The sequence below is a fragment of the Procambarus clarkii genome, chromosome 90 (genome assembly GCF_040958095.1).
Source record: "Procambarus clarkii isolate CNS0578487 chromosome 90, FALCON_Pclarkii_2.0, whole genome shotgun sequence".
In the NCBI taxonomy this organism is placed as follows: domain Eukaryota; kingdom Metazoa; phylum Arthropoda; class Malacostraca; order Decapoda; family Cambaridae; genus Procambarus; species Procambarus clarkii.
In genome coordinates, this window is record NC_091239.1 from 20,802,433 (window position 1) to 20,824,593 (window position 22,161).

The 22,161-nt window shown below is 43.4% G+C and overlaps 2 protein-coding genes across 3 annotated transcripts in view; one reads left to right on the forward strand and one right to left on the reverse strand.

Moving 5' to 3' along the window:
- The window catches only part of LOC138359296 (zinc finger protein 271-like), a 149,709-nt gene that overhangs the window by 119,188 nt on the left and 8,360 nt on the right, over positions 1–22,161 (reverse strand). Inside the window, exon 2 of one of the 2 annotated variants that reach the window (XM_069318431.1) lies at positions 21,156–21,303. The exons of the other annotated variant lie outside the window; for it this stretch is intronic. The gene's annotated coding sequence lies outside the window, so the exon portion shown is untranslated. The remainder of the gene's footprint in view (positions 1–21,155; positions 21,304–22,161) is intronic. 2 annotated transcript variants of the gene reach the window in all.
- On the forward strand, positions 6,326–7,255 carry LOC138359442 (jerky protein homolog-like). Its single transcript, XM_069318584.1, has one exon. The coding sequence runs from the start codon at positions 6,326–6,328 to the stop codon at positions 7,253–7,255; it is 930 nt and encodes a 309-aa protein (XP_069174685.1).

The following is a 22,161-nucleotide window of genomic DNA, read 5'->3' on the forward strand; positions in this document are numbered from 1 at the left end:
CAAACAGGTATTGTCCAGCCCCTATCATCCTGCTTCACAGGGTTCTCTTGAACGTAGTCATCAGACCATCAAAGCACTCTTGAAAAAGTTTTGTAGTGAAACCTCTAAGGATTGGGATAAGCAGATTGACCTTATAATGTGTATTTACAGAAGTCTCCCCAATGAGTCCCTAGGAGTATCTCCTTATGAGATGCTCTACGGCCGTAAGTGCCGTACTCCCCTTAAGGCTTTCAAAGACTCTCTCAGAGATGCCACCTTCAGTGAGCATCAGAATGTGCCCCAGTTTCTTCAAAACCTTCAACACATTCTAGAGAGAGTCCACCGTTTTGCCCATGATAATCTATTGAAAGCCCAGGAGAGAATGAAGACTCATTACGACCAGACCAGCAAAGTAAGAAAATTCAAGCCGGGAGACTTCGTCCTTGCATACTTCCCTATCCCAGGTTCACCTTTCCAAAACAGGTTTTCAGGACCCTACCGCGTCAAAGAGTGCAGGAATAACAACAACTACGTAATAGAGACTCCAGATAGGCGGCGGAAGACCCAGCTGTGCCACGTCAACCTCCTGAAGCAATATAATGGTACTCCTCCCACTGTCCTAATTAACTATTCCACCTTCACAGAACCCTACATCCACAGTGAGACCTTCCCAGCTTCTCCTCCCGAAAGCACTGACAAGGAGTCAGCGCTTTCTAATTCCGAAATCCTTAATGATCTTCCCAAATACTTTCAGGATAATCATAGTGCACCTCTCGTCAAGATCTTCAGAGGACATCAAGAGTTGTTCCGAGATGATCCCCAAGAGTGTAATGTTACCCAGCACGACATCCAACTGCTCCCCGACACCCGGCCGATTCGTCAACCCTTCTACCGAATCAGCCCGAGCAAGAAGGAAGTCATGCGTGCTGAGGTGCAGTACCTCTTGGATCATGGACTGGCTACACCTTGTGAGTCCCCCTGGGCCTCACCTTGTATCTTGGTGCCCAAACCCCAAGGTAAGGTGCGGTTATGCACTGACTATCGTAAACTGAACAATGTAACTGTCAAGGATGCTTACCCCTTGCCAAGGATAGATGACATCCTTGATGCCATTGGTAGTGCCCAGTACTTGTCCCAAGTGGACTTGCTTAAGGGGTACTATCAAGTGTGTCTAACGGAGCGCGCTAAAGAGATATCTGCCTTCATCACTCCTTTTGGACTTTTCAGATATGAACGCCTTCCTTTCGGACTATGTAATGCCCCGGCCACCTTTCAAAGAGCTGTCAACCGTGTCATCCAGGGCTTGGATAACACATACGCCTACCAGGACGATATCGTCGTAGCCTCCAACACCTGGAGTGAACATCTGCTCCAGCTGCGACGTCTGTTCTCCAAGCTCCTGACAGCCGGCCTCACCATCAACCTGGGCAAGTCCACTTTCGCGAAAGGTAAAGTGCGTTATCTGGGTCATGTTATTGGGAGTGGCAGCATAGCTCCGTTAGACTCACACACTCAAGCCATCCAACAGTATCCACAGCCTACCACCAGGAAGCAGCTCCTGCGCTTCCTTGGTCTTGCCTCCTACTACCGTAGGTTTGTGAGGAATTTCAGTACAGTCGCCACACCTCTAATTCTATTAACCAGTCCCAAGCAACGGTATAATTGGACCATGCAGCAAACCGTTGCTTTCGAACAACTCAAATTCCTCCTCTGTTCTAACCCCATTCTCGCCTCTCCAGATATCACCAAGCCTTTCGTCCTTCATGTCGACGCCAGTGGTACCGGCGTTGGTGGTGTCCTGATGCAACAACGAGGCGAGGAGGTTCTACCTGTCAGCTACTACAGCTACAAACTGAAACCACACCAGAGGAACTACAGCACTATTGAAAAGGAGCTACTATCCATCGTCCTGAACCTCCAACACTTCGCTCCGTACCTACAAGGCGCCAGGTCTACCACCATCTTCTCAGACCACAACCCTCTCCGCTTCCTACATCAAGCCCAATTCACCAACCAGCGTCTTCTACGATGGGCTCTGTATTTACAAGATTTCAACCTGGAGATCCGCTATATCAAGGGTTCTGACAACACCATAGCCGATGCCCTCTCCAGAGTTTATGAAGTAGAAGCGACTCCATCCATTACTCCACCACATAACGACGTACTTCTTCCAGAACCGCAGGCTTCGGGGGAGAGTTGTGACAATCTCCTTCAAGAGATTGAGCCTGCTCTTCCCTCCACAATTACGTCGATACAACTATATAAAACTACTATGGAAGAAATGTCCAACAACGACAACAACATCTCCAAGGTTTGCCAGAGCGCAAAACGTATGCAGCCAGGAACACCTGCTCAGACTCAAACCGCCAAACTACCCGTCTTGCTGCCGGCTCCTCTGATTGGTCGCCGGTCGGGCTGCAACTGCACTCCACCCCCCCATACTACTTGATGTCTGGGGCCGCCACGACCTCAGTCCTCAGAATATTCCGTGCTTTCACACAGTTAACACTTCTCCCTGCTAGACGTAAGCTTTGGCGTACGTGTACTAAGAGAGGTGAGAGCTTAAAGCCAATATTCCAGCACCTTTCATTTACTTGTATATTGCACTTCTTGTTATTTTGCTCACTTGTCTTAACTTTTCATTGTGTCATTTAATTATTCTTATTATTTTGATTGATTGATTTTATTATACGAAATTGTTTGTCCATTTTATTCATGTTTTGTTAATTTAACGTAATTAAAATTTCATTGTTAAAGTTTACTTGTGTTTTGTGTGTCTTCTCCTTACCTTACCACAGACGAAGTTCCAGATTTTCTATTTTTTTTTAATACTATGTGACGAGGCCATACCCCTAGCTTTGAACAGCCGAACACCAACGCGTTACCGTCACAATATATATATATATATATATATGCATAAACAACAGGGCTCCATTAAGGAACATATAATCTCTTCCCACAACCAAACCATCGCCAGAGAAATCCTAGTAAACAACACAGAAATCATCGATAGATACAGCGATAGCAGGCGGCTTGACGTTTGCGAGGCATTACACATCAATAAGTCAACACCAGCAATCAACAGCCAATTAATGCACAACTATATTCTACCCACCTCAAGACTCCGCTCCAATATAGAAGCATCAAGAAATATGGACCAATAGGCTTTCTACAATCACTTCTATTCAATACCCATTGTTTCATGTTCTGGCTTGTGTTGATGAAATTAATACCTTATTAAATACCACCTCACCCCATCCACCTCACTCAAATGTAGATATAAACAAAATCGGAGATGTGTAAGCTCTATTCAGTTGTGTATGTGTTAACTAAAGTCTTTGAAAATGTAATAAGTTTTACGAAACGCGCTCAAGTGTCGCGTCAGACTAGAAATAAAAATGAATTTTGGAGAATTGATTTTTGAATTACCTCCAACAGTGAAAAGAAATGTACGAAAGATTGAGAAAATTCGTGTTAGAATTATTAATCTTACTTTTTCGGTCATATTTAATAATATATATATATATATATATATATATATATATATATATATATATATTATATATATATATATATATAATACACACACACACAGTACAGAGCACCACTTGGTTCCCGAACTACAGTTATCCGAAACTTCCAGTTTCCTGATTGGAGTTGGGGAGTCACGTTACACGAACTAAGTTCGGATAGGAAGTAGTCCGCCAAGCTTCACACCGGCCGGGGTTGGGGTTATCCTACACGAACCAAGTTCGGGTAAGGAAGCGGTCAGCCAAGCGTCGTGCCGGCCCGTGGTGGTGGGTGGGTGGGAGATGGGTTAGTTTGCTCACTGATCGTGTCGGGTGCCGCCTGCTACCCTATGACGTCACAGACTCACGGCCTATTGTTCCCATTGTTTGAGTTTGTCACGAGACTGGAGTGTTCATTCCGTGACTTTGTTTTACATATCGGCACAATCAAGGAACATCCGTGCACCATGTCGACTCCAAATGCACACATTGTGTCAGTGAAAGCATCTACAAGCGGGTTACGTAAAAGAAAGAGGTCAGTGATGACATTTGAGAAGTTGAAATAATTAAGAAGGTGGAGAGTGGTGTCCCGAGAAGTGCCGTGTGCGCTGAATATGGCATTAGTAAAAGTACTGCTTTTGATCTTCTTAAGGCTAAACCTATCATTTTTTACTATTTCTCTAGAAGTGAAAGTGATAAAGCAATACGAAATAAAAAGGTAGTAAGTAAAGCAAAGGTGGAGTGTTGATAACGCAGTGTGGGAGTGGTACAGAGACGTGAGGTGACGAAGAAGCCAGTGGCAGGCTGGCTGCTCGTGGAAAAGGCGCGTGAATTTCACTAAGCAATGAAAATTACTCAAAAGTGTGTATACAGTGATGGATGGCTCAGAAGTTTTAAAACCCGTCATGGAATTAGGTTCATTAAAGTGCATGGTGAAAGACAATCTGCTGATATTGTTGGTGCTGATGAGTATGTAAGTAAATTTGCAGAGATGGAGCAGGAAAAAAATTTATCTCCAGAGCAAATTTATAATGCTGATGAGACAGGTTTGTACTGGCGTATGCTTCCCACAGAAACGATGGCTCATAGTGATGAGGACGATCCTTCAGGTGGTTATAAACAGAACAAAAAGAGAATTTCTTTGTTGAGCTGTGCAAATGCAGCTGGCACGCACAAATTAAAATTACTTGTGATTGGAATTAGTAAAAACCCCAGGGCTTTAACCCTTAAATGGCGCATAGCTATATAAAATGTGACACCCACAGGCGCATACCAAAAAAAAAAAAAAAAAAAATTATTTTTTCTTCCTAACCTGTTAATTTGTGTTCACTGATCACAGGAAAAATAATAAAAAAATCGTAAGTGGCATATATTGCCCACTATAGGGCGGGGAAGTATGACAAAAATCAGGCGCTGACTGAGCGTGCGTCCCAGGCGGTCTGTTGATCGCCAGCTGTCAGGCCAGAGTTTCCACAAAGAGATAAATACCTAATTATTTCAATGTCTCTGATTGATTTTTCGTAGTTTTTTTGCTGTAATATTATTCAATAGTGTGTAGTGTGATATATTTATATAATAAAATGAGTGAATCATCGCTGTACTCAAAAATATGGTGTGCATATTGTTGATTCAATTATGTTCATCAAACAGTGAACAAATACTTTGTCGGTTATTACACTATATACACAGGTTATACATAAGTATCTGCATGTTTTGTTCACCATGACAAACCACTAAGTTGGTATGCTGAGTGGCAGTGGCAGTGGCAGGCAGTGACTGGCTGCCACTCCCTCCCTCACCTCACCTGACTTGCCACCATTCTCCACCCACCATAGTGTTTTTGCTTTTATATACAGACGTTATATATAAGTATTTACATGTTTTGTTCACCATAACTGTACATCTAAGCTTGTATGGTGAGTAAAGGCAGAGAGACGTAGCTACTCACACAGTCAGCTGGTGGCGGCCACCCTCAAGGCCAGACGCACTAATATTTCTCCTACAACAATACTGTTTGTGGTGTTATTACGCTATATACACACATTATATATAAATATCTACCTGTTTTATTCACCATACTTGTACAAGTAAACTGGTATGGTGCCCAAAGACCATCGTGGTCATCAGTAAACAACATGATAAGTCCTGCAGACGACGCTCCTCCCTCACCAAAATGGCAGCTCCCAACCTCCTACTCTCGCTGTTATCTCACACTATACACACGTTATATATAAGTATCTACATTTGTGTTCACCATAGCGAACCACTAAGCTGGTATGGTGAGTGCAGTCAATAAAAGGTGGCCACACACACTCAAAAGACAATGCCACCATCCTCCCTCCCACAGCATTACTCCTCCCTCCATGGCGCACAGCGCCAAATATCACCACAATCCTGCTATTATCAGAACCCTGGTCAGTTTTATCACAATCAGGGGTCTTTTGTAATAATATCATCGCTACATAATAGCATGAACAAGTATATTATGGCATTTTTAGGCGATGCTGTGGTCACAAGCTGAACAGCAGTGCTGTGAGCTCATGCTGCGTGCATCAGGCTTGGTAGCTGACTCAATACTGAGGCCCCTAACACCCTGGAGTTTGGCCCACGATTTTTTTTAAAAATGGCGTCCGTTTACAAGAGCCCTGATGAAGGTGTGGTGAACCCCGTGTATCCGCGGGCCGTTTAAATCTTGCGTAGTACTCCAAAGCATCACATGATGCGATGCGCAATTTACTGCAAGTTGGTCAAAGCATCATATGATGCGATGCGCAATTGAAGGGTTAAAGTCAGCCAGGTACCTCCCAGTGATTTATAAAAACTAGCCAAGTGCGTGGATGTCTCGAGTAATATTTGTCGAGTGGTTTAATAAGAACTTTGTACCCGAGGTGAAGGAGCACCTGAAAAGTGTTGGTCTCCCGCAAAACAGCAAAGTTGTGCTGCTGCTAGATAACAGTTCAACACATCCACGAGGTGATGAGCTAGTAAATGGCAATATTATTGGAATGTTCTTGCCACCCAATTCAACTTCAGTGATCCAACCCATGGATCAAGGAATAATTAAGAACCTTAAACACCACTACAAGAGGATGTTTGCCAGGCGTCTTAATAATCAGCTTGGAACACTTAAGGACTTTTATAAAGTCTTTACAATAAAGTCAGCTATCTGGACTATTGTTAGTGCGTGGGATGAGGTAAAGCAGACAACACTAAGAAATGGTTGGAAAAAACTTTGGCCCACGTCAAGTCTGTTTCCTGAGGAAGATGACGAGGCAGATTTTGAAGGAATTGCAGTGAAGAAAGTTAGCAAGAAGAAAAAATTAAGAGAGGAACTCCTAGCCTATGTCAAGGGGATTAAATCCCCTGAGCTTAAAACAGAACTGGTGAGTGAAACAATAGAAGATGACATAGATAGATGGATAGATTTTGATGAAGCCCCAAACAATCGAAACATGACTGATGATGAAATTATAGAATTAGTATGTACAGCAAAAATGTCAGAAGAGTGTAATGAAGAAGATGGAGAGGAAGAGGATGAAGAAACGTTAAAGGAAAATTGTAATATGGAAAAAATTCAGAAAAATTTTGAAGAAATTCTGGCATTTATGGACAGGAGTAACAGCGAGTTTGAAATTAAGGACATGATGACTCAGTACAATATGTATATGAAGTTTTTAAAAACAAGAGCCAAGGGAATGAAACAAATGTCAATTACAGTCTTTTGCAATGGTTTCCAAGAAAGCTCGCATTGCATCACCTGCACCTGACTCATCACATGTTGACCCAGTCAACCCAACAACTTCAGTCAACCCAACACCATCAACATCCACCACCACCTCTTCCATGTAAATAACTATGCTTCATCAACATCAATCATCAACATAAGCGGATCAGGACTTCAATTATTGGTGAGTACAAACAAAATACAGTCGCATTTACGCTATGAACCTGTCAATTTGTTCCCCTAGATTTTTTTCATTTTTTTATATTTTTTCCTTCATTTCTCGTATACGAACTGACATGTTAACCGAACGGGTCTCGTCCCCAAGGGGTTCGGAAACTAAGTGGTGCTCTGTATATACAGAGCACCACTTGGTTTCTTTAGTTTAGTTATCCAAAACTTCCAGTTTCCTGATTGGGGTTGGGGAGTCAGCATGTTCGGGTAGGAAGGGGTCCGCCAAGCGTCGTGCCGGCCTGTGGTGGTGGTGGGAGGTGGTCCAGTTTGCCCACTGTGACTTCACAGATTCACGGCCTATTATTCCTATTATTTTGAATTGACATGAGGCTGGAATGTTCATTCTGTGCTTTTGTTTTACATATCTGCACAATCAAGAAAAATCTGTGCACCATGTCGGCTCCAAATGCACATATTGTGTCAGTGATGGCTGACTGGTGGGTGGATGGATGGGGGAGCTTAGGTGGGAGGCAGTATGAGAGAAGGGGGAGAATCAGTGAGAGAGAGGGGGAGAATTAGTGAGAAAGGGAGGGAGGGAGAGATGCTAGGAGGGAGGGGGGAGGTAGGGAGAGATGCTAGGAGGGAGGGGAAGGTAGGGAGAGATGCTAGGAGGGAGGGGGAGCTAGGAAAAGATGCTAGGACAGAGGAGGAGGTAGGGAAAGATGTTAGGAGATAGGCAGGAAGGGAGGGGAAGTAGTGAGGGAGGATGGGAGAATTAGGGAGGGAAAGGCAGGCAGAGAGGCAGGCAGGCAGGCAGGCAGGCAGGCAGGCAGGCAGGTAGGCAGAGAGGCAGGCAGAGAGGCAGGCTGGCTGGCTGGCTGGCTGGCTGGCTGGCTGGCAGGCAGGCTGACTGACTGGCTGGCTGGCTGGCTGGCTGGCTGGCTGGCTGGCTGGCTGGCAGGCTAGCAGGCTGGCAGGCAGGAAGGCCAGCTGGCAGGCTGGCAGACTGACAGGCAGGCTGGCAGGCTGACAGGCAGGCTGGCAGGCCAACAGGCAGGAAGGCTGGCTGGCAGGCTGGCTGGCAGATTGGCTGGCAGGCAGGCTGGCTGGCAGGTTGGCTGGCAGGCAGGCTGGCAGAGGAGGAGGCAGGCAGGCTGGTAAGGAGGCAGGCAGGTAGGCTGGCTGGCAGACAGGCAGGCAGGCAGGAAGGGATGGATGGGTGTTGAGGTGAACCACGTGACCTTTGAGAGTGTGTGTGTGTGTATGGGTTATGGGTTAGGTATGGGAGGTGTGTTGGTGGTGGGGGAGGGACCGGCTGACTCTGTAAGCCTAACCACACTCAACAGACCTGAAACCCAGATTTGTTTCTTAAATGTACATTATTTTATATATTTTTGGCAGGCAGGCTGGCAGAGAGGGAGGCTGACAGGCAGGCTGGCAGAGAGGGAGGCTGACAGGCAGGCTGGCAGAGAGGGAGGCTGGCAGGCAGGCTGGCAGGCAGGCTGGCAGAGAGGAAGGTTGATACCTGGTTGATGGGGTTCTGGGAGTTCTTCTACTCCCCAAGCCCGGCCCGAGGCCAGGCTTGTTGAGAGTTTGGTCCACCAGGCTGTTGCTTGGAGCGGCCCGCAAGCCCACATACCCACCACAGCCCGGTTGGTCCGGAACGTCTTTTAGAAAACAATCTAGTTTTCTCTTGAACATGTCCATGGTTGTTCCAGCAATATTTCTGATGCTCACTGGGAGGACGTTGAACAGCCGTGGACCTCTGACGTTTATACAGTGTTCTCTGATTGTGCCTATGGCACCTCTGCTCTTCACTGGTTCTATTCTGCATTTTCTTCCATGTCGTTCACTCAAGTACGTTGTTATTTTACTGTGCAGATTTGGGACCTGGCCTTCCAGTATTTTCCATGTGTATACAGTACAACCTCGATTCAACATACTATATGGGACCAACCCCAGTTCGTTGGAGCGTTGGATTCGTTGCAAGAGATGACCTTCAGGAGGCGTTTGTGTCAGTGTCTTTTTTTTTCTTGTACACAATAAAAATGCATTATCATATTACATACTCTACCTATATATTACTTCTCTACTAAAAAATTACTGTAAATCATGAATTTACCTTAATATTGAAGTTATGTCCATCTTGAAGTTTCATGAAGTTGTGAATGCTCTACATTAAATACGTACTGCAGTGCATTATGCCGTTAGCACTGTGTTGATTAAAAGTAGTTCTGCTGTATGTTGAGTACTACAATACAGTTTATGAAAAATATTGTACACTAAAATTACTGCAACTTTAATTTTAACACTGTTTACACACTTAAATTTAACACCTGTTCTAACTGTTCACGCTGCACACGATTTTTTTAGATGTTTGCATCAGCTTTGCTGGTGCTCGCTGCTGCTGTGGGTTCAGCTGCTTCTGAGCTGGTGCTGGCTGCTGTTGTACTAGTGCTGGGTACGGCTGTTGTACCAGTGCTGGGTACAACTGTGCTCGTGCTGGGTACGGCTGTTCTCGTGCTGGGTACAATTGTTCTCGTGCTGGGTTCGGCTGTTCTCGTGCTTGGTACGGCTGTTCTCGTACTGGGTACGGCTGTTCTCGTGCTGGGTACGGCTGTTCTCGTGCTGGTATGGCTGTTCTCGTGCTGGGTACGGCTGTTCTAGTGCTGGGTACAGCTGTTCTCGTGTTGGGTACGGCTGTTCTCGTGCTGGTTGATTTTCTGCTACTAGTTCTTGCAAAATATTTCTTCGTTTTTGGCATTAATAAGGCACTACTAGTAAGCCCCCCGAGACATTTTGTTTTATAACCAAAGAGCTGTAGTAAAAAAATGGTCAATTCCACGATTATTCTTCCACCGGCGGATAAATACTGTACGTCAATCGCAGACAAAGCTAAGGGCACTGGGTGCATACTGTACAAACGCAGACTAAGTCTATACGTACACCCTTCAGTAGGCTGGTGTTTAAGCCTGATCCAGTAACATAAATTTCTCTTAAATATTCGATTTACATCAAATTATATATTTTTGGGTTATATATTTAGTTTAGCAACATTATTACGATAATAAGAGCTATAAAAAATACTTATTTTGGAACTGATTTATTAATTTTATTATTTCGAAGCCGTAGGCCACTGAACTGTGGCGACGAAATCGAACAAAACACTGCCTGGTGTTGTGTTCGATTTCCAGTAACATATATTTCTCTCAAATATTCAATTTACATCAAATTATATATTTTTGGGTTACATATTTAGTTTAGCAACATTATTACGATAATAAGAGCTATAAAAAATACTTTGGAACTGATTTATTAATTTTATTATTTTGAAGCCGTAGATCGCTGAACTGTGGCGACGAAATCGAACACAACAAGCATGGTGTTGTATGGACAGGGATTAGACCTGTCCACTCGTGCTGGAGTTGTGCTGCCAATAACGTGAATAATTTCTCAAATAGGAGATATCTATCTTATTACAGTATATTTTTGGTTTTATTTAGTTTAGTTTAATTAGGATAATAAAGAGTAATAAAACACCAGTTTTAGAAATGATTTATTAATGTGAAACGCTCAAAGCCATGGGTCACTGAACTATGACAACACAGACGAAAGTGAGTGAAACCTCACTGTAAAGTGAGGTTTACTGTACAGTATTCCCTTATCTGTCCACCCTCACTCGTCTTGTTTCATCACAGAAAATATATATAAGAAGATTTCAACATATTAGCTAGCTATTCACGCTTCAGCCTTTAAATTAATTTACAAAGATACGTGTGCCACAAATCGGTGAACGAAAATCATTGAAACTCAATCGTTCACTTGTGTGGACGACTCTGGCTGGTGTTTGGTTAATATGCGTCACTTCTTGTGGACCATTCTGGCTGGTGTTTGGTTCATACAATTCACTTGTTGTGTGGTCCACTTGTGTGATCCAATTTGTCTTATGAAGGAATTATTAATTGTAATCTGTGATAGAATGAAACAGTTTTCCACCACTCTGTGAACTCTGTCCCAACATCGTAAGCTTGTGAACCACTTGTGGTCCACTTGTGTGGTCCACTTGTGTGGTCCACTTGTGTGGTCCACTTGTGTGGTCCACTTGTGTGGTCCATTTGTGTGGTCCATTTGTGTGATCCAACTTGTCATATGAAGGAATTATTAATTGTAATCTGTGATGGTATGGTAAAGTTTTCTACCACTGTGAACTCTGTAAGCTTGTGGACCACCGTAAGCTTGTGGACCACATGTGCGGTCCACTTGTGCGGTCCACTTGTGTGATCGAACTTGTTATATGAAGGAATTAATAATTGTAATCTGTGATAGAATGTGAAAGTTTTCCACCAATCTGTGAACTCTGTCTTGACATTGTAAGCAAATCCGAACATCCCCCGCTTCGGCGAACCATTGTTCGTCGAACCGGGTGAGTAAAACCGGGCTGAAAAGTGTGCGAACTAGCCAGAGATTCGTTGAATTGGGGTACGTTGAATCGAGGTCGTAAGCTTGTGGACCACTTGTGGACCACATGTGCGGTCCACTTGTGTGGTCCACTTGTGTGATCGAGCTTGTTATATGAAGGAATTAATAATTGTAATCTGTGATAAAATGTGAAAGTTTTCCACCAATCTGTGAACTCTGTCTTGACATCGTAAGCAAATCCGAACATTCCCCGCTTCGGCGAACCATTGTTCGTCGAACCGGGTGAGTAAATCCAGCCTGAAAAGTGTGCGAACTAGCCAGAGATTCGTTGAATGGGGGTACGTTGAATCGAGGTTGTACTGTATTATTTGGTATCTCTCGTCTCCTTTCTAGTGAGTACATTTGGAGAGCTTTGAGACGATCCCAATAATTTAGGTGCTTTATCGCGTCTATGCGTGCAGTATATGTTCTCTGTATTCCCTCACTTTCAGCAATCTCTCCTGCTCTGAAGGGGAAAGTGAGGACTAAGCAGTACTCGAGATGGGACAACACCAGTGACTTGAAGAGTACAACCATCGTGATGGGATCCCTGGATTTGAAAGTTCTCGTAATCCATCCTATCATTTTTCTGGCTGACGCAATATTTGCTTGGTTATGCTCCCTAAACGTTAGATCGTCGGACATCATTATTCCCAAATCCTTGACATGCTGTTTACCTATTATTGGCAGATTCGATTGTGTTTTGTACCCCTGTATGATGTTTCAGGTCCTCATTTTTGCCACACCTGAGTACCTGGAATTTATCGCAGTTAATCATCATGTTATTTTCTGCTGCCCAATCGAAAACTTTGTTGATATCTGCTCGTAACCGAAAACAGACCGTAACCGTAACAGAAAACCGAGTATCCAGCATCCTACTTTACCGGTTATTACTATTGACTTCATTTTGTGTGCTATCACGCCATGGTCACATTTATCAAAAGCCTTTGCGAAGTCTGTGTATATCACATCAGCATTCTGTTTTTTTTCTAATGCCTCAGTGACTTTGTCGTAGTGCTCAAGTAGCTGTGATAAGCACGATCTTCCCACTCGAAATCCATGTTGGCCTCGGTTGTGAAGGTCATTGGTCTCCATGAAATTGGTGACCTGACTCCTAATCACTCTCTCAAATACTTTTATTATGTGCAATGTTAGTGCAACTGGCCTATAATTCTTTGCCAATGCTTTGCTCCCTTCCTTGTGTAGAGGGGCTATGTCTTCTACTTTAAGTGCATCTGATATCTCCCTCGTGTCCAAGCTCTTCCTCCACACTATGCTGAGTGCCTGTGCTACTGGCACTTTGCATTTCTTTATAAATATTATATTCCATAAATCTGGACCTGGGGCCGAGTGCATGGGCATGTTTTCAATTTCTCTTTTAAAGTCTAGTGTGCTCGTGTTAATATCGGTTATATTTACAGGGGTTTGAATATCCTGCATAAAGAAATTGTCTGGATCTTCCACTTTCATGTTGTTTATTGGAGTGCTAAACATGTCCTCATACTACTTTTTTAGGATTTCACTAATTTCTTTGTCATCCTCCGTGTATGAACCTTCACTTGTACGAATAGGTCCAATACTGGCAGTGGTAAGTACTCCTCCTCTGTGGGAGGAGGAGGACTCCTCCCTCCAAGGAGCACACCGCTAAATATCACCACAATCCTGCTATTATCAGAACCCTGGTCAGTTATATCACAGTCAGCGGTCTGTAGTAATATCGCTATATAATAGCATGAACAAGTATATTATGGCATTTTTAGGTGATGCTGTGGTCACAAGCTGAACAGCAGTGCTGTAAGCTCATGCTGCGTGCGTCAGGCTTGGCAGCTCATTCAATACTGAGGCCCCTAACACCCGGGAATTTGGCCCACCATTTTTTTTTAAATGGGGTCTGTTTACAAGAGTCCTGATGAAGGTGTAGTGAACCCCGTGTATCCGCGGGCCGTTTAAATCTTGCGTAGTACTCCAAAGCATCATATGATGCAATGCGCAATTTACTGCAAGTCGGTCAAAGCATCATATGATGCAATGCGCAACTTAAGGGTTAAGGCAAGCAGGGGATGGTTTAAAAATTTTTGAAAAAGAAGTGGTATCCATAGTGTCATCCATATCCACCACACCTCTCCTCCTTCCCCCCTCCTCACCATCTTCCATACGCCTACAGCATTCATCAGCAAGGGTAAGTAATAACTTGAACATAGTTTTGTAGGTTTATTTAGATGAATTAGGTATAAACTTTAGTTTGAAGTGAGGTTTTTGGGGTAGTCAGGAACGGATTAATTCATTTCCCATTATTTATTATAGGGAAATTAGCTTCGGATTACGAGTTTTCGGAATACGAGCTGTCTCCAGGAATGGATTAAACTCTTAAACCGAGGTACCACTGTATATTTTACATACAACAAGAGTCAGTCATACAGGATATTAGAAGGTGCCAGGTTATCTGACCTTAACAAGTAAAAAAGTCACATCTCTAGTGTGTTAATTGCAACAGGTCAGGTCATGTGAATTGACCTTGCCTTCTGCTAAGCCGATAAATGGCAAATGTGTAGCCGGGTGTGTTCTTCAGACAAGCCGCTGTCTATGACTTTAGGTAGAGAGCCTGAGGTTATCTTACTTTGGTAGGCAGGGCTGAGCTCTCGGATTCCCACAAATATCCATACAACTGTACACTCAAGACAGAGAGACAGAATTGAGGGTTAAGCAGAACAGCAGTGGGGCTGCTGGTCTTGAGTCCCATAGCCAGGCCGGCTGGGGACTTTGTCAATCTTAATCCACACCCCCCCCCCTCCCCTCTCTCTATCAAACTTAGGCTTAAAGACTTTGGTGAGTTAAACATTAAGGTGACAAATTTGGTGTGTTTCCAACTTAAGGTGTTGTATGATTTTCAGAGGCAGTCAGCCATAGTGTCCTCAAATTCTTGTGTGGTGACTCACCTTGGGTATTAAACCCTTAACTACGTGGCCTCCAAATATGACCCCCACACCCCCCACCCCACCAGTGCGTAAGAAATAAAATCTCTGGAAAAATTCTTTTCTGTTTTTAAAGAGTCAAAAACCCTTCCCTGAGTAAGGTTTTGGTAACAGAAGGTCGAAATTGTAAATACTTTAGCTGCTAGGGGTCTAAGTTTGTGCGTGACGTCATCATTCCCTGGTCGCCCGTGGCATACGCCCCTGGGGCCGGTAGGGCGCTCAGGGCAGGATGCGCGAGTTGCAGCGAATATATTTTTATTCATTTTCTGCGCACAGTTCCAAATATATTTTATATGCTTTTACATGCCAATCTTATGTATAATGAACACATACACTATATTATAGCAGTAGAACATACGTACTGTTCGAAGACATTGTCTTACGTGCATGACACATGTGTACACATAGCCGGCACATATTTCCATTGTATCATGCTAATTTATGTATACAGGCATACCTCAGAATAAGAGTTTAATCCGTTCCTGGAGACGCCTCGCCTTCCGAAAACTCGCATTCCGAAGTTAATTTCCCCATAAGAAATAAAGGGAAATGAATTAATCCGTTCCTGACTACCCCAAAAACCCCACATCAAACTAAATTTTTATACCTAATTTACCTAATTCATCTAAATAAACCTACAAAACTGTGTTCCAGTTATTACTTACCTTGCTGTCGAGTGCTGTAGGCGTATGGAAGATGGTGAGGAGGGGGGAGGAGGAGAGGAGTTACTGTTTGGAAGGGGAGTCCCCTTCCATAATCACATCACATAACCCCATGCCTTGTAACACTATGGATACCACTTCTCTTTCTAAATTTTTCAAACCAGCCCCTGCTTGCCTTAAACTCTTTCTTATCTGCATCACTCGTTGCAGGGGTATTCTTTAGAAGGTCTTCGTGCAACACCCTGGCTTTCTCACAAATAATGGCCTCCGAAACACTATCACCCCTCAACTCCTTGTCGTGTATCCAAATTAATAACAACTTTTCCACTTCAAGTATTTGTGGTCTTTGTGCCGTTAATGTTCTTACTCCTTTTGCCACTTTAGCACCCATAATCTTATTTTTCTTCTTAAGTATAGTGCATATTGTTGATGTGGCTTTGTTGTACTGCCTACAAAGTTCAACAACACGTGTACCGTTCTCATGCTTCCGAATGATCTCTTGTTTCTCCTCTATTGTCATCCTCACATGAGCTTTCTGGCCTTTATCCTTACCACTGGCTTTCTTGGGACCCATGGTGAGATATATAATAACAAATTGTATAGACAAATCACCAAAAATCCAACAAAACACTGAAAATCCGCGAGAAGAATTGATGTGGGGGTAGTCACTGAGCGCGAGACAATAATAAACTGAGGGGCGGAGGGGCGACGAACGCGCTAGGTCGGCTGTACGCGTATCAACAAACTCGCGTCCAAACTCGCCTCCCGAAGTAACCCTCGCCTTCTGAGACAAATTTTTGGAGTAAATACACCTCGCCTTCCGAAAACCTCGCATACAGGGACAATCGCATTCCGAGGTACCACTGTATATACAATCTATTCACACACTATATACATTCACCATTAACACACTCAGAACTCTGCGAGCGTCAGCTGCTACACCCTCACTCCTCCAACATCCAGTCTCTCCCTCACTCCTCCAACATCTTACTCACCAACATTGCTCCTCCCACCATACTGTTATTGTTTGTATTACACTATTTACACATGTTATGTATACCTATCTACATGTTTTATTCACCAGAACTATGCAAGTAAGTCGGTATTGTGTCCAAACTTTACAGTGGCCACCATTCACTGCATGAGAAATCACACAGCAGCCAGCAGACGATGCTACGATTACGTCACACCTCTCACCAAAATAGCTCCTCCCAACATACTCCTGTTGCTGTTACTACACTATATACACACATTGTATAAACCCATGTACAAATGTGTTCACCATAGCGAACCACTAAGCTAGTATGATGAGCAAAACAAGAGTGGCTGCCACACAGTGAGGCTACTTCGATTCTCTCCCTTGCTCCCTCACCACAATTACTCCTCCCACAATACTACGCACAGTGCTTATTATCACCACAATCCTGCTGTTATCACAGTACTGGTCACTAAATCCTGTAAGTACATAATTAACCACAAGTTTATTTTGTAAAAGAACCTAAGAAGTCGTTTGAAGATTCCTAGATGGACGAAATAATGCTGTGGTGCTGTGGCTAGCGCTGTGAACATCATTAACAGCATTGAATCACCAATATTTAAACATTGTACACAGTCATTATCACACTCAGGCTCTTCTGCAATACTATCATGGCTAAATAAAACAAGTTATATATATTTTTTGACATTATTAGGTGATGCTGTGGTCACAAGCTGAACAGCAGTGCTGTGAGCTCATGTTGCGTGCACCGGCCTTGGTTGCTGACTCACTACTGAGGCTCTCACACCCGGGAATATGGACCACAATTTTGTTTAACCCTTTAACTGTGCAACGCGCCTGCAGGCCCAGGCTTAGGGTGCGCAACGTGCCCCCGGGTGTTTTTATTTTTCACGTTCCATTCAAAACTCCCGCGGCTACATGGGGTTCACATCAGCTTCCTCAGGGGTCTTGTAAACAGATGCCATCTTAAAAAAAAATCATGGTCCACATTGCCGGGTGTCAGAGTCTCAGTAGTGAGTGAGCAACCAAGGCTGGCGCTCACAGCATGAGCGCACAACACTGCTGTTCAGTGTGTGACCACAGCATTCCCTAATATTGTCAAAATATATATATAATCTGTTTTATTTAGCCATGATAGTATTATAGAAGAGCCCGAGTGTGATAATGACTGGGTACAATGTTCAAATATCAGTGATTCAATGCTGTTCACGATGTTCAGAGCGTTAGCCACAGCATTATTTCGTCCACCTAGGAATCTTCAAACGACTTTTTAGGTTCCTTTTCAAAATAAACTTGTGGTCAATTATTCATTTACAGGTATTAGTGACCAGGATTGTGGTTATAATGAGCGTTGTGCGTAGGAAGGAGAAATTTTTGTGAGGGAGGGAGGAAGGAAGGAAGAGTATTGAGGTAACCTCACTGTGTGGCAGTAACTCTTGTTTTGCTCACCATACTAGCTTCGTGGTTCGCTATGGGGAACACACATGTATATGGGTATATATAGTGTGTGTGGAATAGTGTAATAACAGCACCAGGAGTATGTTGTGAGGAGCTATTTTAGTGAGGGAGGTGATGTCGTAATCGTGGCGTCGTCTGCTGTGTGATTTGTCATGCAGTGTATGGTGGCCACTATACTGTTTGGACACAATACCGGCTTACTTGAATAGTTCTGGTAAATAAAACGTGTAGATAGGTATATATAACATGTGTAAATTGTGTAATAAATACAATAACAGTATGGTGAGAGGAGCAATGTTGGCGAGTAAGATGTTGGAGTGAGGGAGGGCTGGCTGGGTGTGGCTGCTCACACTCGTGGTGTTCTGAGTGTGTTGATGGTGAATGTATATAGTGTGTGGCAGTGTAGTGTACATATGTTGTAAATATACATAAATGAACATGAAACATTGGTGTGAATAACTGTATGATTTGGAGGAGTAATGTTGGTGAATACAATGTTGGAGGAGTGAGGGAGGGCTGGCTGGGTGTGGCTGCTCACACTCGCGGTGTTCTGAATGTGTTGATGGTGAATGTATATAGTGTGTGACAGTGTATAGTCTGTAAATAGATTGTATATATACATAAATTAGCATGATACATGGTAAATATGTGCAACATATGTGTACACAAGTGTCATGGACGTAACAGTGTCTTCGGACAGTACGGATGTTTTACTGCCATAATATAGTGTACGTGTTCATTATACATAGGATTAGCATGTAAAAACAAATAAAATGTATTTGGAACTGTGCGCAAAAAATATGCAAAAATATATTCGCGGCGACTCGCGCGCCCCGCCCCGGGCTCCCCACCGGCCCCGAGTGCATACTGCTCTGGCGCACGGGGAATTATGACGTCACGGCCCACCTTTCGAACCCCATAGCAGCCAAAGTAAGTACAATTTCAAACTTGCGTTGCTATACACATATACAGGAAGGGGGTTTTGACACTTTCCGAGGAAAAAATAATTTTTTCCCAAAGTTTCATTTCCTGCGCACTGGGGGGATGTCATATTTATAGGCCGCGCAGTTAAAGGGTTAATCCCTTAATTGCGCGACCTCCAAATATTACACCCCCCAGTGTGCAGGATATAAAATCTCTTCCCTGAGTATGGGTATAGTAACAGAAGGTCGAAATTGTAAGTACTTTAGCTGCTATGGGGTCCGTAAGTTCGTGCGTGACGTCATCATTCCCTAGTTGCCCATGGCATACGACCCCGGGGTCAATAGGGCGCTCGGGGCAGGATGCGTGAGTTGCCGTGAATATATTTTTGTTCATTTTCTGCGCACGGTTCTAAATACATTTTATATGCTTTTACGTGCCAATCCTATGTTCAGTGGTACCTCGGAATACGAGTGTCCCTGTTTACGAGTTTTTTGGAATACAAGCAGGATTTGCTCGGAAAGTGAGGGTTGCCTCGGAAGGCGAGGGTGTTGATATGCGTACAGGCCAATCTAGCACATGGTTGCACGGCGATCGCCGCTCAGTTTACCAGTGCCTCGCGCCCAGTGACTATCCCGCCTGAATTCTTCACCAGGGTTTTCAATGTTTTGTTGGATTTTTGGCTATTTGACCATAACAGTTGTTATTATATATATCTCTCTCTATATATATGTGTTATTAATTCATTTCCCATTATTTCTTATGGTAAAATTAGCTTCCAAGAAAGCCCAGTGGTTAGGATCAAGGCAAGAAAGTGCATGTGACAATAGAGGAAAAACAAGAGATCATTTGGAAGCATGAAAATGGTACACGTGTTTTGAACTTTGTAGGCAGTACAACAAAGCCACATCAACGATATGCACTATACTTAGCAAGAAAAAGGACATTATGAGTGCTAAAGTGGCAAAAGGTGTAAGAACAATCACGAAACAAAGACCACAAATACTTGAGGAAGTGGAAAGGTTGTTATTAATTTGGATACACAATAAGGAGTTAGTGGGTGATAGTGTTTCAGAGGCCATTATTTGTTCAAGCCAGGTTATTGCACGAGGACCTTGTAAAGAAAACTCCTAGAACGAGTGCAGATGCGATAGACTTTAAGGCAAGCAGGGAATGGTTTGAAAAATAAGCAGTATCCATAGTGTTGCGAGGCATTGGGAGGCTGCCAGCTCAGACAAACCAGGGGCTGAAAGATTTATTGAAGAATTTAAAGAGTTTGCAGAGGCTGAGGGATACCTACAGCAACAAGTTTTTAATTGTGATGAAACAGGACTGTTCTGGAAAAGATTGCCTAAGAGGACATACATTACCATGGAGGAAAAATCATTGCCCGGACACAAGCCTATGAAAGATAGGTTTACGCTTGTGCTGTGTTCAAATGCGAGTGGCGATTTGAAAATTAAACCCTTGCTAGTGTATCATTCTGAAAATCCAAGGGTTTTCAAACAGTATATAGTGCAGAAAAACCAAATGTGTGTGATGTGGAAGGCTAATAAAAGAGCATGGGTGACTAGGATTTTTTTTTCGGAGTGGGTGAACGAAGTGGTGTGCCCTGCAATAGAAAAATATCTGCAGGAGAAACATTTGTCACTCAAGGCCCTGCTTCTCCTCGACAATGCTCCTGCTCATCCTCTAGGCTTGGAAGATGAATTGTTGCACAGATACAGTAAATTTCTCACAGTAAAGTTCTTTCATCCTAACACCACTCCTCTAATTCAGCCTATGGACCAGAAAATCATAGCGAATTTTAAGAAACTTTATAAAAGGGCACTTTTCCGGAAATGTTTTGAAGTGACTGAAGCCACAAAACTCACCCTCAGAGTTCTGGAAAGACCATTTTAGCATTTGTAGTGCTTTAAAACTCGTTGACAAAGCCTGGCAAGAAGTGATTCAAAGAACCCTGATCTCTGGCTGGAGTAAATTGTGGCCTGAATGTGTGACAGAACTAGACTTTGAGGGGTTTGAGCCTGTAAATGATGTGCCTATTGTTGAGGAAATTGTTACTCTGGGCCAGCAAATAGCTTGGAATTGGATGGTGATGATGTGGAGGAGTTGGTGGAAGAACACAACGAAGTACTGAGCACCGAAGAACTCCAAGCCCTTCAAAAGGAACAGCAAGAAGACCCAGCTGAGGATGTTTCTCCAGTGGAGGAGGATGAGGCAGTACAGAATATCCCTTCTGCAGACATTAAGAAGTGGTGTCAGATGTGGGAAGAAATGCAAACTTTTATTGAAAAGACTCACCCAGAGAAAGCTGTAGTAGGGCGTTGCATTAATCTTTTCAACGACAATGTGATGCCTCACTACAGAGACATCTTGCGAAGAAAGGAAAAACAATCTTCCATGGACAGATTTGTTGTGAGAAAATCGAGCAGTGAGCCACAACCAGGACCTAGTGGTATGCAGGCAAAACGTGCCAGAGAGTGCACACCAGAAAAATCTTTACTGCCTGATGTTATAATGGAAGGGGATTCGTGGTGAGGAAATCGAGCAGAAAGCCTCAACCAGGACCTAGTGGCACTCAGATAAAACGTCCCAGGGAGAGCACACCAGAAAGGTCCTCACTGCCTGATGTGATAATGGAAGGGGACTCCCCTTCCAAACAGTAACTCCTCTCCTCCTCCCCCCCTCCTCACCATCTTCCATACGCCGACAGCATTCAACAGCAAGGCAAGCAATAACTTGAGCATAGTTTTGTAGGTTTATTTAGATGAATTAGGTATAAAAATTTAGTTTGATGTGGGGTTTTTGGGGTAGTAACGGATTAATTCATTTCCCTTTATTTCTTATGGGGAAATTAGCTTCGGAATACGAGTTTTCGGAATACAAGGCGTCTCCAGGAACCAATTAAACTCTTAAACTGAGGTATGCCTGTACTCGGAGGCGAGTAGTGCCTCAGACGTGGGCCTGCAGGCATGTTGCGCAGTTAAAAGGTTAATCTTGACATAGTGAATTTAAAGTTTAATTGATTGAATTATGATATCCATATGAGTGAAGATCTAATGTTAAATATATATTTGATTAACTTGTTGGTTTAAATTGACTTTAATTTTGTTTTCTAGATCTTTGTCAGTTGAGGCGAGAGTAGAGAGTCCTCCGAGTTTTAAGTCAAGATCTTAAAACCAGTAAAGACTTAAAGATACGTGGATATATGAGTACATGCATACAATGGATATATGAACACCTTTGATGATATTATTCTACAGACAAGTTCCATTCCTTGTCTTGTATATAATTTACCAGAATGGAT

Excerpts from the sequence above, each read along its gene's own strand:
- LOC138359442 (XM_069318584.1), top strand. The coding sequence starts at position 6,326 with ATGTCTCGAGTAATATTTGTCGAGTGGTTTAATAAGAACTTTGTACCC.